The sequence below is a fragment of the Pogona vitticeps genome, chromosome 3 (assembly GCF_051106095.1).
Source record: "Pogona vitticeps strain Pit_001003342236 chromosome 3, PviZW2.1, whole genome shotgun sequence".
NCBI lineage: Eukaryota > Metazoa > Chordata > Lepidosauria > Squamata > Agamidae > Pogona > Pogona vitticeps.
This window is the reverse complement of record NC_135785.1, coordinates 41431426-41445851: the sequence shown is the minus strand read 5'-3', so window position 1 is coordinate 41445851 and position 14426 is coordinate 41431426. Positions and strand designations below refer to the sequence as shown.

Sequence of the window (14426 nt, the reverse complement as noted above, 5' to 3'; positions counted from 1 at the left end):
TTTTATGTGGGATTTTTAGATTAGGCATCCTTCAGTCTCGAGAGACTATGGTAACGTGCTCTGTATGGAGGACTTGGAACAGCATTTGGTGCAGCTGAGAAGGGCAATTCAAGAGTGACAATCTCTTCCACGCTGAAGACAAATACAATCTGTCCCCTGTCTAGCTCCCTGATTGTGCTGTTTTTGTGACTGCCTCTTTGCCTCAGCCTGCTGGACAAGGGTCTCTTCAAATTGGGAGAGGCCATGATGCACCGCTTGCAGTGGGAACAGCACATGATAACAAACAGTGGGAACAGCATATGATAACAAACAGTCTTCTCTTGTTAATCTGCTCAGGGCTTATCATGTAGAGCAGTGGTTCTTAACCTTTGTTACTCGGATGCTTTTGAACTGCAACTCCCAGAAACCCCAGTCAGGACAGCTGGTGGTGAAGGCTTCTGGGAGTTGCAGTCCAAAACTCCTGAGTAATCCAAGGTTAAGAACCAGTGATGTAGAGGGTTATCCCCAAGGTTCTAGCCTTCCTTGCATCTCTGTATTTTCTCCCAGTTCACTGGGATGTATTATGGTCTGAAAAACATCTGAATCCTTAATTTGAGAATCTCTGTCCAGGGGCCTGAACAGATACGATATCATAAGGACCAAATGGAGACAATGGATTTTCAGTCATGTTCTGGGAGTAGCTATATGCTGCCTTCTACTAAAAGATAGAAGACATTTGGCTATTATGTAATCAGAAAGTGATGTCTGAAGAGTGAATGTGTTGCCTGGACCAGTTTAAATCTTTGGATAATGATGGATGGAAATTACTGAACTCTTGGTTCTCAGTCATGGGAGCTTTGTAACCACATAAGGTTATGGGATCATACATAACAATTTCCCTCCAATGTCCAAAAGTGTAATAAGCTACCAGAAACATTGCAGTATTTGGGGACTAAAGTGAGTTTAGTCATTATTACATGTTCTGTGGCCCCATCTGCAAAAATACTGATAATTTTTCCTGGCAGATCATGAACAAATTGTAGCTTTTTTAGGAAGTCAGTTATAAACAGAGGGGTGATACGATAACACTTTTCAAATACTTAAAAGGCTGTCATGCAGGGGAGGGGAGGGATCTGTTTTTGATCATCCCAGAGTGCAATGGGCTCAAGTTACAGGAAGCCAAATTTTGGTTAAATATCTGTGGGACCAATTACCTCAGGAGATGGTGAGTGCTGGAGGTACTCAAGAAAACTCAGACAACCACCTGGCAGACATCCTTTGATTTGTATTCCTGCACTGAGCAGGGGATTGGACTTGATTGTCATATGGGCCCCTTCGAACTTCAGTATTCTATGATTCTATGATATCCCTTATAGAACTAGGTACTGTTCTTTCTGAATCTCTGAAATCTTGCCAGTTTTGCTGCTCCACATTAGGGATGTGCCTCTAATCATGTGGATTTCCAAAAAATCCACCACCACAAATTTTGCCACCAAAACTTTGAGTTGGTCAGAAATGAGAAAAGTAATGCTTTTAGCATGAAAGTACCACATTTTCTTTGAAATAAGGTATGTGCTCTCCACGCTACTCATTTACTCTTAGATTCAGAAGAAACAATCCCTAGAATTGAAGTTACCATTATATAGGAAAACAGCTAGTATTATTTTCTACCATTGTGGCTTATCTTTCCTCTCCCCACCCCCAATCACCACCTAATCATATGAGCAGCTGCAACTGCCTGTGTACAATCTGACACCAACATTTACAACTGAAAACAACTTGCATAACTATAGAGTGGCCACGGCTGCTCAAATGCAAGATTAATTATGTGAACCAATCTTAGATTGGAAGCATAAGAGTTACTATACGTACCCTTTCAACAGCATGAATAGTATATTTTGCTGAGTGCAGATATATTCAACAGTGGGGGTTCTTGTACCGATCTGTCTCCTCAGAATGTTGTTGAATATCTGAGCCACATCCTTTTTACCCTGCCAAAAATGCAAGCCAAAAGCATTACAACACTGGAGTTACAAACAGCAATGGGAAACATTAGAAGCATGTAATTTCGTGTCCTTAAAGCAGCAAACGGAATTGACTAAGAATGACTTGAGCCCAAGAACTCCTAATCTAACTGATAAAGGGATACCCATTTTAATATGATATAAGCATATTATCAATGTCCTGCTTGATGGTTTAAGCATCAATGACATTTCAGGTTACAAGATTTCCCCCTCCAGTGAATTAATATTACTATAATAATAAATAGTGGTTGTATTCTACAGCAGTGGCCCCCAACCTTGGGCCTCCAGATGTTCTTAGACTACAACTTCCAGAAGCCTTCACCACCACCTCTGCTGGCCAGGATTTCTGGGCATTGAAGTCCAAGAACATCTGGAGGCCCAAGGTTGGGGAGCACTGTTCTACAGCTATCAATGTTCTTGGCTGCTACTAGGGAATCATCCTTCTCCTAGCACGAGATAACAAAGTTATAAATGGGAGTCATCTTAGCCCATGATCCTAACTAACGCCCAGATTGTCTTTCTCTTGTCCTTTACTTATGAGGAAGACTACATGGTCTGAATCCACCTAGATTCAATTCCAACTAGAGCAGACCCACTGAATAAACAGGATTTCCAGAAGTGTTGCCTCACCATTAACAACTGATCCAGGGAATCTATTCAAGCTGGGACAAACAACTGGATTTAGGGCCATATGCTGAATTTATACAGAGATAAAATGGAATACTGTGTCTCTATCTAGTACCCATTCCACCTCCCATACTGTTCTATTTTGCAGCAATTAATTACATGAGGCCTGCGCCTGAAAAAGCATCCCTCCCAGAGTGATGGCAAATAATCAGCCACAATCAGAGAAGGCAAGCTTTAATTTAGAGAACCTGCTTGTTCTAACAATGGAGAAAACATTGATACTGCCACTGTCACTGCAACTAAAGTGGAGGGGGTACAAAATAAAGAACCTGAGTACCAGCTAGCATGCATATTTTGTAAGATATAGGAAAGCAGCATGGGAGGACATGTATAGGAAGAGCCCCCCAAAGGAGGAAACTGTACTGGAGTTATGAGTTCAAATCTCAGATGAAGCAGATTAATATTGTGAATTGAGCTGACTGGGGATACTTGGGAGTTGGTGGGACTGAGAGGTGTTAGATTTGGAAGTCAGCTTCCAATACAACCATTCATCCACACCCATTGTTCCATCAGAATCCAAGAACATTGAGAGTTTGCTTAGACTGAGTTGGGCTGGCTGCCTGTGAGTGTTGGGAATGGCCAAATTCTAGTAAAACTGAGAATGGTAACTAACTGGTTCAAGAGTCTGTGGAAACCTTGAGACAGTGGGCAGTAGGGCACTGCATGGGGCTCAGGACAGGAGGCTAATGAGCCTAGGCAAAGAAGAATTGCTAATTTAACGGAGGTGAATTTGAGAAAGTGCCTGTGTCTAAACTGAGCTGTACTGAGGAGGAAGCTGAATATGGGTGGGGTATTGAGATTTCTCCCCCACCACTACCATGGAAGAGGTAGAGTCAAATTATAGAAGCCTCCTTTTTGGGAGCAACTCTAGCCCTTAGCACCTTTAGCCCTTAGCACGGTCAGTTCTTAGCACACAGTGTGGTGCTACTGGCTGAGCTGCTTGACTGACTTTCTACAGTATTACAAAAGGCATCTTTTTAACCCACATGAATGGTTCAGTCACCTACAACTGAGTCTATGAATTTTTGTATGAAGACGATCTATCCTGGTATAGGCACAGCAATGGTGCATGGAAGATCCCCTAAATAGGATCAGGTTTAGTCTTCGCCTCCCTAATGCATGCAGAAGCCTTATTAGGGACATTATAGTTACTTAAGTTGCTGAGCAGTCCTTTCGCTATATAACTTCTTTCTTTATGTAAGTTTCCTCAGGAGACAAGCATATCTGCCTGAAATGTACTGATTATAATACTACACAGGGCAAGTGTAGGGCCAGAGGCAAGGAATCAAATAGAAACATAAGGATTATCAGTCATTTATTAATAGTTGTAGATTTCTCTGTGAATTAGAGTATAGCTATGTACAGGAGCCATTTATCTCTGAGTAGCTCCTGTTCAACCAAGGCTAACATCTATATGCCACAACTACATGGGTAAGGATTGATGACATGAGTACAGCCATGGGACTAACACTCTATTCAGGATTATTCCACTGGAAAGACTTGTATCATCAGAACCTGTTTTAATTCAACAATATCACAGAGACCACATCCCAAGCAGCTGGGTATTTGACTGTGGTCAACAGTGTAAATAAAAAGTATTCACAAAATAAACAGTTTCTTCCATTCTAATTCCACTGTAAATTGGCTCAAAGCAGCACTAGTGTTCTTTGTTCTGGCTATGAGCAGGGTAGCATTTTGGAAAACTGCCTCACCAAAACCCGATGCATCACAACAATTCTGTGTTATTTAGGAGCTCAGCCAACTTCACCCAGAGTCCCATGATTTCTTCTGGATGCCATCAGTAACATCATTTCCTTGTTAGTTACATAATGAACTTGGTAGCTTCACAACAACAAACAATTCATTATTTGTTTGAAGTATTTACTACTTCCAGCTGATGTAATGTTGTCACTACAATGATAAACACACACAGAGAGAGCAAACACTGGCAAGGGGAAGAAAAAAAGACACAAGAATTGATATAAGTGGCTACAAAAGATGTTTAGCACCTAGTTTGCAGAATCAAAACAAGATTACTTCAGTAGTGCAGGCCCTTTCCATAGGATTCATATTCCATTTTCTAGAGATGTCATGTGTCTGACCAAAAGTTACTGATATCTAACTGAAGAAGAATGCATTCACACCTGAAGTCTAAACAGCTAACTATAGCTGTAGAAATAATAAAAAAGAAAACTGAACTAAGTTTTTTGTTTCAAATTCGTAATAATTAATGTATAATGAAAAGTAGGAAAATCAATAAAACTCTCAAAGAACAAGGACTGGCTACAAAGACTGCTCCAAGTGGTACATCTAAATATAAGTTCAAAGAACAGCCATCCTGCCCCCACATCCCACCTCCTTTCTGCTGCCTTCGTGGATTATTCACCCTAAATGCAGAATCTATACTTTGCTGTAAGTAAAAGTTGGCTGCCCACAGCACCACCTTGGACTCTTAAAAGCCACATGCAGTCTTGAGAGCTGACTACGAACTGAAGAAACATCTGCTCGCCAGGCAAAACTATTAATTTGACTAATTTGGCTTTAATTGGCTTCTTCTACCTGGTGAATAAACAAAATTATTACCCCAGCTTTTTAGGAGAGATTTCTGTGTTGCTTTTGCCCCCCCAGCCAAAAAGATACTTTGTGTTTTTGAAATCAGCAATGTGTTGGTGTGGGGGGGGGAGGCAGTCACAGAGCTATTAGCAAGCCCTTAGTCTGAAGTGTGGGGTGGAAAATTCCTAACATGCTGCCCCCCCCCCCACAGAGAGAGAGAGAGAGAGAGAGAGAGAGAGAGAGAGAGAGAATTTGCCAAATCTGAACTCCCCCCACATGGGCAGACCTAGCACAGATATCTGCCATGAATTTTTGAGACCTTTTCCTACAATTCTTCTACACTATCCATGAAGAGGAGGTGCCCAGCATTATACAGTAGAATTTTCTCCATCAAAGCTTGCAATTTTCTTGATTTTTTAGTTGTCCAATAAAGGTATCATCCTAATCTTACCTTGCTGTAAGTAACAATAACTGAAGAAGATTTCTTTCTCTCAACTACTCTTTTAAATTTCAGTTTCTTTAATCTTATATTGGCATTTTCAAATTAAGAGTACCTAAAAAATTAGAAATATTCCAATATATCTGTGAGACATTTGAGCATCTACCTTCATTAGTTGCTCTTTCAGTCTGGAATCAAGAATCAACTCATTTGAAATGTTGTTTAATTTAGTTTAGTTTTTTAATAATTTGCATACACAAACATATGAGAGGCAGTAATATAGCTTAATTATCTCAGTAATGATAAACAGACAACATTCCACAACCAATGGGAAACTGTGGTCCTTTGTATATTGTTTTTGACTCATGACAACATAGCTTAGGGGTAAGGTATTATGGGAGCTACAGTCCAGTAACAACTGTAGAGTCATAGATGTCAACTGATTTTAAAAACTTGACCCATATGTACAGCAGTCACATAGATTACTGGTGTTAGAGTCCTGCCACCACTAAATCACCCTGGGGTAGGGAGGGGGAGTATAGTTTTCCTATCTCTCATTTCCTGATTGTGTGACTCCAAGTTCTCTGTGGGCCATTATTAGTTATTATGTACAAGCTAAGTGTTCTTCAGAACATGCCCAGGAACATGCATCTTTGCTACAGACTGCATGCAACAAATAACCTCCACATGTGTGCCATGGCATAAATGTTTAAAGTGCCTGTGGTTAAGAGAATTTGTGTAAAGGGGGAATAAAAGGTTGGGAGCTTAACACATTTTGTTCTTCAAATCTTTATTTAATACTATTGGGCGTTTCAACATTTGCCCTATTCCAGCAACCTAGTTCCATAAAACACTACCATAATTACAATTGTGTTTTTGTTTGCTTCCTTATTAATCTATCCTGGAATGTACCTCTAAGGGACAAGTATCATTCATAAAAGTATGAAATATAAAAAACCAGAAAGATCAAAGGGACTTGACATTCCAAAGTAAATCCATCATATAAAGATTCATTTAAAGGACAATCTGCTGTCTTGTTCATAATATTATTTCCTAGCATACCAGAACAAGTTCCTTAGATCTGCTGTAGTACTCTTTCAGTAAAAGTATATAGTTGCCATCTCATGATCTAAAATACTTGGCCAACATAATTACCAAGAAGCCTATTTGAAGGTACCTTGAGCAATACTGCCATAATCCAGTAATGCTTTGTAGGCAGAAGTACCTGCAGGGCCTTCTTTTGAACTGCATAAAAGGAATAGCTTTATTCAAACAAAAATCCTTGCATATATTCCTGTCAGCGGATGTTACTACAGAAAGTACACTCACTGCAAGATCTCTACTCTAGACATTACTCTTTACAAAAATCTGTAGATGTGCAGTGCGATCTGAGCCTCCCATTATATAATTATTATAAACATATGAATCTGACCAATGGCAACCAAAGGGGAAGGAAACTATATGAAGGGGAGGATTCATGATACCAGATCTACTAACATGATGGGAGTCAGACTTGACACTGAGAGGTAAAACCTTACAATACATTTTAATATCCTGAGAGGTTTTATTTCCCATAAGCCTTTCAGGAACTCTGTACATATCACTCCTCTAAGACAGTGGTCCCCAACCTTGGGCCTCCAGATGTTCTTGGACTTCAACTCCCAGAAATCCTGGCTAGCAGAGGTGGTGGTGAAAGCTTCTGGGAGTTGTAGTCCAAAAACATCTGGAGGCCCAAGGTTGGGGACCATTGCTCTAAGACAAATGTCAAACTACAAGATTACAACTGGATTTAGACTGTGCCACAACAATGCTGTTTCTCTATTGTTACAAAGGAACAAATGTTCTTCTAACTTTCAGAAGAATACAGTAAAAGTCATAAAAACAGTATTTCTGCATCCATAGTCACACACACACACACATATGGGTCACGAAATAGGAAACAGGAAAGACAACTTTGATATATTTCTTTGGGATATGGTCTTCAACAGTGATGAATTTGAAATGGGTATCTTCTTACCTCAAAATCAATGAGTTGCAAATCAGCTACTAGGGTGCTAAGAAGACCACTGTTGTACAGCTCTTGGGCAAGCTGGGCCACAGCTTCAGTCTGAGGTTCCTTTTCATTTGTGCCATACAGGATTTCTTTCATAGCAACTAGATTTTTTGAAACTTCTTCAGTAGCCTAAACAGGGAGGGAAACAAAATAGTTGTAACTATTTCTAAAACCAATATCCCTCTGCTGATCAGAATATATACTGTATTCCTAACAGAATATCAGAAACATAGGACTAAACAATCTACGTATTATAATAGTAATACTAAAATTCTATATCTAAAACGTCAATGCCTATTTCCATTCATAAGCACTTCCTAATTATACATGGTGGCTATTCCCAATTTAGACTTATGCAAGTGAAACTGATGTTCATTTAATCAAGTGCTGGTTGAGATTAAGCACACACTCAGAAACGCAACCAGCACTTTGTTAATGAGCAACAATTTGTGTAAATTGGCAACAGGATTCTGGCCACTGGAAAAATAATGTTCCTAACTGTTTATGTAACTCAATATGTGCTGACGTAGATAAAAATACTTTTAAGTGGGTTTTGTTGCTATAAGTGAGTCAGTTTATTAGACCCTGGGACACGATACTGAAGTACTGCATAAACAGAAAAAGTGTGTAAGCTACAGATGAGTTGCTGTTTCTCTGCTTGTCACAACCAGTGGGAAAATAATAGGATACTTTAGGAATTAACTAAGCATTGTTTTTAAAATGTTACTTTCATTTTGCAATACAAAGCCCAAGAAAGTCACACCTTAGCACTAACACAGAGGACACTTACTTTTATTCTTTTATATATATATGAAGGAAAGAGAAAGGTATTGGGGAGTGGACAGAATGCTAGCGAAGTCTGTTCCATAACTAAGTAAATATTGACAGCACCAAGAGCAATTATATATACCACAACTCAACAGCTGGCAGCAAAAATAAATGTTGGGGTAAACCAAGAAGATCAGAATAGATCAACCTACATTAGAAAAGCAAGCCAAGAGCTTTCCTAACCTTCATATGTTGAATTTTACACAATTCAAGTCCTTTTAACTCCCACAACTTTTGAAGTAAAATCCTAGATTACCAGTCTGAATATACAACAGGGTTCAAAATTTATCAGGGACTGCTGTCTGAACTGGTGCTGGAAGATCAAAATCAAACACTCTGGTCACTCAATGCAGAATAGATATCTACAAATGCAAGATTAGCACCTGAGAATTTTGATTGTCCCCTGCAAGAGGATTTTATAAAGCTGAAGCTTGTGCTTCCTGTAAACTGTCTATCCAAGGTGAGGAGGAAGTTGAAGCAGAGGCGGCTTACTATGGAAAAGGCTTTCCCGACCCCTCCTTACCTGAAATGGCAAGTACAATTCGAAATTATTCTCTGCTTACCAAACACACTCACCTACTAGAGGAAACAAATTTTATGTCCCTCAGAAAGACATGCTGTTCCCTAGGAATACTCTGTGTGTGTGATATTGCTGTCAAGTCCCATCCAACTTATACCAATCCTAACTGGGGTTTCATACATGAGTGGTATTTAAGGAGTTGTTATGCCATTGTCCTCCTCATGTGTGTTTCCATGGCCAAGCAGGGATTCAAACCCAGGTATCCTCAGTTCTAGTTTGTCACTCTCTCTACACTGGTTCCTCTATGAATACGTCCTCCATTTAGAAAGACAAAAAGCCTGTCTGCTGTTCTTGTGAGCCCCTCTGCTGTGAAGCACTCCTTCTTTAAAAAGATACGGTGTTGTGGAGTAAAACATTCCAAGTGATACCTATATTTGAAAATACTGGAACCTAACTCAAGAATGGCCTTGGCTGCCAGATGGGCTGTATATAAATGAAATAAATAAATAAAATATTAAATAAGATGCAGCAAGCTCAATACTGAATTCTGTCTATGTGAGATTACATCCTGGCCCCTCATGCTATTCTTAAATAAAACAATCTTCTGTCCCTCCATAAATGCAATCTCTATTTACATGGCATTAAGTCTAGGTAAATACTTTCTATCCATTAAGTTGCTCTCTCTGCTAAGCAGCAGAAGTATCAACCAATGCAGATGCAAAGCCCCCCCCCCAAAAAATAAGGGGAGAGAAAAAGAAAAAATTGCAATTCACTTCAAGTGCAATTCCCCTTCACCAATTTGAGGCTGACAGAATACTGAAAAAGATGTAAGATTAATGATCTGGTATTTCCCATTGCTTCAATATGTCCTTTGTCATAACATAAAAACAGCTGTTTAAAATGACAGCCGGTATTAGATTAAGTAGGAAAGAAAACAATCACTGAACAAATCAGTCCACTGAGTAACACATCCTCAACCTTGAGTCTTGCTTAGACCCTCAAAGCTTCCTAGCTTCCCATTTTGAAATAGTGATTAACTCTGCAGATTCCATACCTCCCACTTCTTTATCCAACAGCTCTTTATCTCAACATTTAATTTCTATTTCTAAGAACTAAAGCCAGTTTGGCACTGTAGCACCAGATCTTCATTTTCTTCTTTCCTCGTCCCACCCCTGTAGGCACAGGAACTATCAAAAAATAAGATCTGGAAGGTTTTTGGGGCCTTGGGAAGGGACTATCACCCTTCTCATTTGCAAAGAGTTTTACTGGTAGAAATCCAGCATTGGATCCTGCCTCTAATTTCTAGCTAATTTTGTTGGGTCATGAAGAGTAGGACACGACTGAACGACTAAACGAATGAACGATACTTCATGTCAAGTTCTTCAAAACTGTGAGATTGCAGGTAACATCTGTCACAAATACCTGGCAGAATGTTCAATAAATGCTTTTAAGTGACTGCATTTCCTTTATGACTTTAACTATTACAATGCATTCTGCCAGTTTTTTAAAAACAACTCAATCAAATAATCATACAATAATTGAGTTGGAAGGGGACTCCAATCCCCTGCGCAATGCAAAAATCCAAATCAAAGCAGATCTAACAGATGGCTGTCCAATTTTCTCTTGAATGCCTCCAGTGTTAGAGTTCTCACCACCTCCTAAGGTAATTGGTTCCATTGTTGTACTGCTCCAATACTTGGGAAGTTCTCCCTGATAGTCGTCCATCTGACTTCCTGCAACATGAACCCAATCTTACACGTCCTGCACTCTGGGATATTCAGAACAGATCCTACCCCTCCTCTGTATTACTATCTTTCAAGTGTTTGAAAAGTACTAACATATATCCCCTCAGTCTTCTTTTCTCAAGTCTAAACGTGCCCAGTTCTTTCAGTATTTCCTCATAGGCCCTGATTTCCAGTCCCTTAATCATTCTTGTTGCCCTCTTCTGAACTTACTCCAGTTTGTTCGCATCCTTCTTAAAGTGCAGTGTCCAGAACTGGACACAATTCTCAAGATGAGGCCTAACTAGAGATGAATAGAGGGGACTACCACCTTGGGGGATTTGGAGAGTATACTTCTGTTAATGCAGTCTAAAATAGCGTTTTTCTTTTTTGCAGCCACATCACCCTATTGGTTCATATTCAGCTTGTGATCTACAACAATTCCAAGATCCTTCTCGCATGTAGTATTATTACTGAGCCAAGAGTAGCCGTGCATTTGGGTTTTTATAGCCTCAGGCTTTAATTCTGTTGCTTTCAGTCCAATTCTGAAGCCCATCAAGATGTTTCTGATTTTTGTTCCAGTCTTCCAAGGTATTAGCTATTCCACCTAATTTCATGTCCTCCACAAATTTAGTAAGTATTCCCTGAACTCCCTCATCTAAGTCATTAATAAAAATGTTGATGAGCACTGGTCCCAGTACTGAGTCTTGTGGTACCTCACTTGTTACCTCCACTCAGTTTGGGAAGGAACCACTGATAAGTAATATCTAACTATAGTTCTGTAACCAACCTGACTTTTGTACTATGCAGCCCACAACTTGCTAGCTTGCTAATCAGACTATCATGGGGCACTTTGTCCAAAACCTTGCTGAAGTCAAGATATATTACATATGTAGCACTCCCACTGTCTACCAGGGAGGTTACCTGATTTTTAAAAAAAGATATAACATTAATGTGGCAGGATTTGTTCTTGACAAATCAATGCTCGCTTCTAGTTATTGTTTTCAAGGTGCTTGCAGAGTGACTACTTTGTAATCTCATCCAGAATTTTCTCTGGGATTGATATCAGGCTGATTGGTAGTTCCCAGGTTCCTCCTTGTTGCCTTTTTTTGAAGATAAGGACAATGTTAGCCCTTCTCTAATCACCTGGCAATTCACCCATCTTCCACAATTGCAAGAAGAATAGACAATGGTTCTAAGATCTCTTCAGCTATTTCCTTCAATACAGTATTTTTGGATGCAACTCATCCTCCACCTTGCACATGATGTTGGAACTATGTCCTTATTGATTTAAATTAGGCCATAACTTGTACAATGGTTCACCTGTTTCTTTTAATATAAACTGATATAGCAGCACTACACACATTCGTTGTGTAGTAGCTGGGTCTAACAAAGACCCTGTTAGATCCTTCTTGAGGAGAGGAGACTGAGAAACCATGGCTTCATAATGCTAATTTTGCAACCAGAATGTAAAACTATTTCCCTTTCTGCTCAATGTTCAATGGAAAATGTTTCTTTGTGTTACACAGACCTGTTCAGTTTTTTAGCTAGCAATCCAGAGAGAAATACAACTTTACACAAAAATGAATAACTTCTATATAAACATGCATGTTTACTCACAGAAAATACAGTGGTGCCTCGCCAGACGACGAAATCGCTTTATGATGGTTTATAGCAATCACAAAACGATGATTCCATTGGGGCTTTTTCGCTGTACGACCACCCGCGCCCGCTTTAGAGCACCTTGGAGGCTTTTCCTGCACCATCAGGAAAAGCCTCCAAAGTGCTCTAAATCGGGCACGGGGGGTTTCGGGGCACCCCCGCCAGGGCTCTGATGGTGCAGGGGAAGCCATCAGAACCCTGGCAGGGGTGCCCCAAACCCACGTGCCCCGGCTTTGGGAGTCCCCCGGGGCTTACCTTGCACCTTGGGAGGACTCGCGCGGGCCCCTCTGCGCAGTGATTGGCGTTTGCAGAGATTTGTCCAAAACCATTTTTAGTGTTCCCGCCTCTTCCTCCAGCCTTCGGCAAGCCTCAGAAGGGAAAATGCTCTTTTTTTCCCTTTTCCCTTCCAAGGCTTGCCGAAGAGAAGGGACAATTAAATTACTTTGAAGCTGAAGTCACCTGTTTCTGGAACCAGATCTAAAATCGCAATGGGAATTAAACTTTCGTAGAGAGGATTTGTTCATCAGCACTTAATGCTGTTCACAATAGCATAACTATCAGTTCCACCCAAACCTTTGATTAAGCATAGCGGGAGTGGCTGTGCTTTTCCTTTCTGACTGTGAGGATGTTGATACTGCTCAGATTCTTGGGAATCTGAAAAATGCTTTACTGTTTTTCCATATTTACCTGGGTCACAAGAACCATATACTGAACAAAAAGAGTAGAACTAACTACACAGCCCTTTCAGTTTCTAATGAAGATACAGTGGTGCCTCGCATTACGATGTTAATTCGTTCCAGCAAAATTGCTGTAGAACGAAAACATCGTAAAGCGAAATTAAAAAGCCCACAGAAACGCATTAAAACCTGTTTAATGCATTTCAATGGACTTAAAACTCACCGTCCAGCAAAGATCCTCCATAGGGCGGCCGTTTTCGCTGCCTGTCTCTCGCGAGGAATCCGTCCCTAAACACAGCGGGGAGCCATTTTATTTACCTGGCGGCCATTTTGAAACCGCCCATCAGCTGTTGGAAAATCATCGTTTTGCGAAGAATCGGTTCCCAAAGCAGGGAACCGATCATTGCAAAGCGAAATTCCCCCATACGAAACATCGTTTTGCTCTCTTTACCTCATCACTGGAACTCAAGCCTGATAAAGTACATCTCTCTTGGACAAAGCCCCTGAGCCAGCATTTTCCAGATGGCAACTTGTTCCTAGGACTAAGAGACAATGACTGGACTCCAGCAGGAGTATTTCCCCATGCCAAAGATCAATTAGGGTTTTAACTGAATTCCTGCAAGGTAACAGGAACTACCTTGACAGCCATCAGGAAATCATACAGATCCGTCTATACTATAAGAGCTTCGTGGCGCAGTGGTTAAACTGCTGCACTGCAGCCAAAACTGTGCTCACGATCTGGGGTTCAATCCCAGGTAGCCAGCTCAAGGTTGACTCAGCCTTCTATCCTTCTGAGGTAGGCAAAATGAGTACCCAGCTTGCTGGGGGGGCAATGTGTAGCCTGCATAATTAACCTGTAAACCGCCCAGAGAGTGCTTGAAGCGCTATGGGACGGTATATAAGCAGCACTCTTTGATTTTGCTTTTTTACTACCTGTGCCAGGGAGGCTCCAAATTCCAGTGAGTCTAAACTCTGCCAGGTTGTGATCAGCAAGACTACAGAGAGCTCCTGCACAAACAGATTATCATTATCCCACTCAGTACAGAAAACTAGATCCAGAATCTGTCCTGCAGCAGGAATGGGACAAATACAGTGGTGCCTCGCTTAACAAGGATAATCCGTTCCAGCAAAATCTCTGTAGAGCAAAATCTTTGTTAAGTGAAATAAAAAATCCCATTGAAACACATTGAAAACCAGTTCAATGTGTTCCAATTGGCTGAATAACTCACCATCCAGTGAAGATCCTCCATAGGGGTGGCCATTTTCGGTGCCTGTAAAGCGAG

The 14426-nt window shown here is 40.5% G+C and overlaps 1 protein-coding gene across 1 annotated transcript in view; it reads right to left on the bottom strand.

Annotated features, from left to right (window-relative positions):
- Positions 1-14426, bottom strand: part of CAB39 (calcium binding protein 39) — a 59119-nt gene that overhangs the window by 17481 nt on the left and 27212 nt on the right. The window contains exons 3-4 of the mRNA XM_020801830.3: positions 7700-7864; positions 1852-1970 (exon numbers count right to left, since the gene is read on the bottom strand). Coding sequence (XP_020657489.1) covers positions 1852-1970; positions 7700-7864 — 284 coding nt within the window. The remainder of the gene's footprint in view (positions 1-1851; positions 1971-7699; positions 7865-14426) is intronic.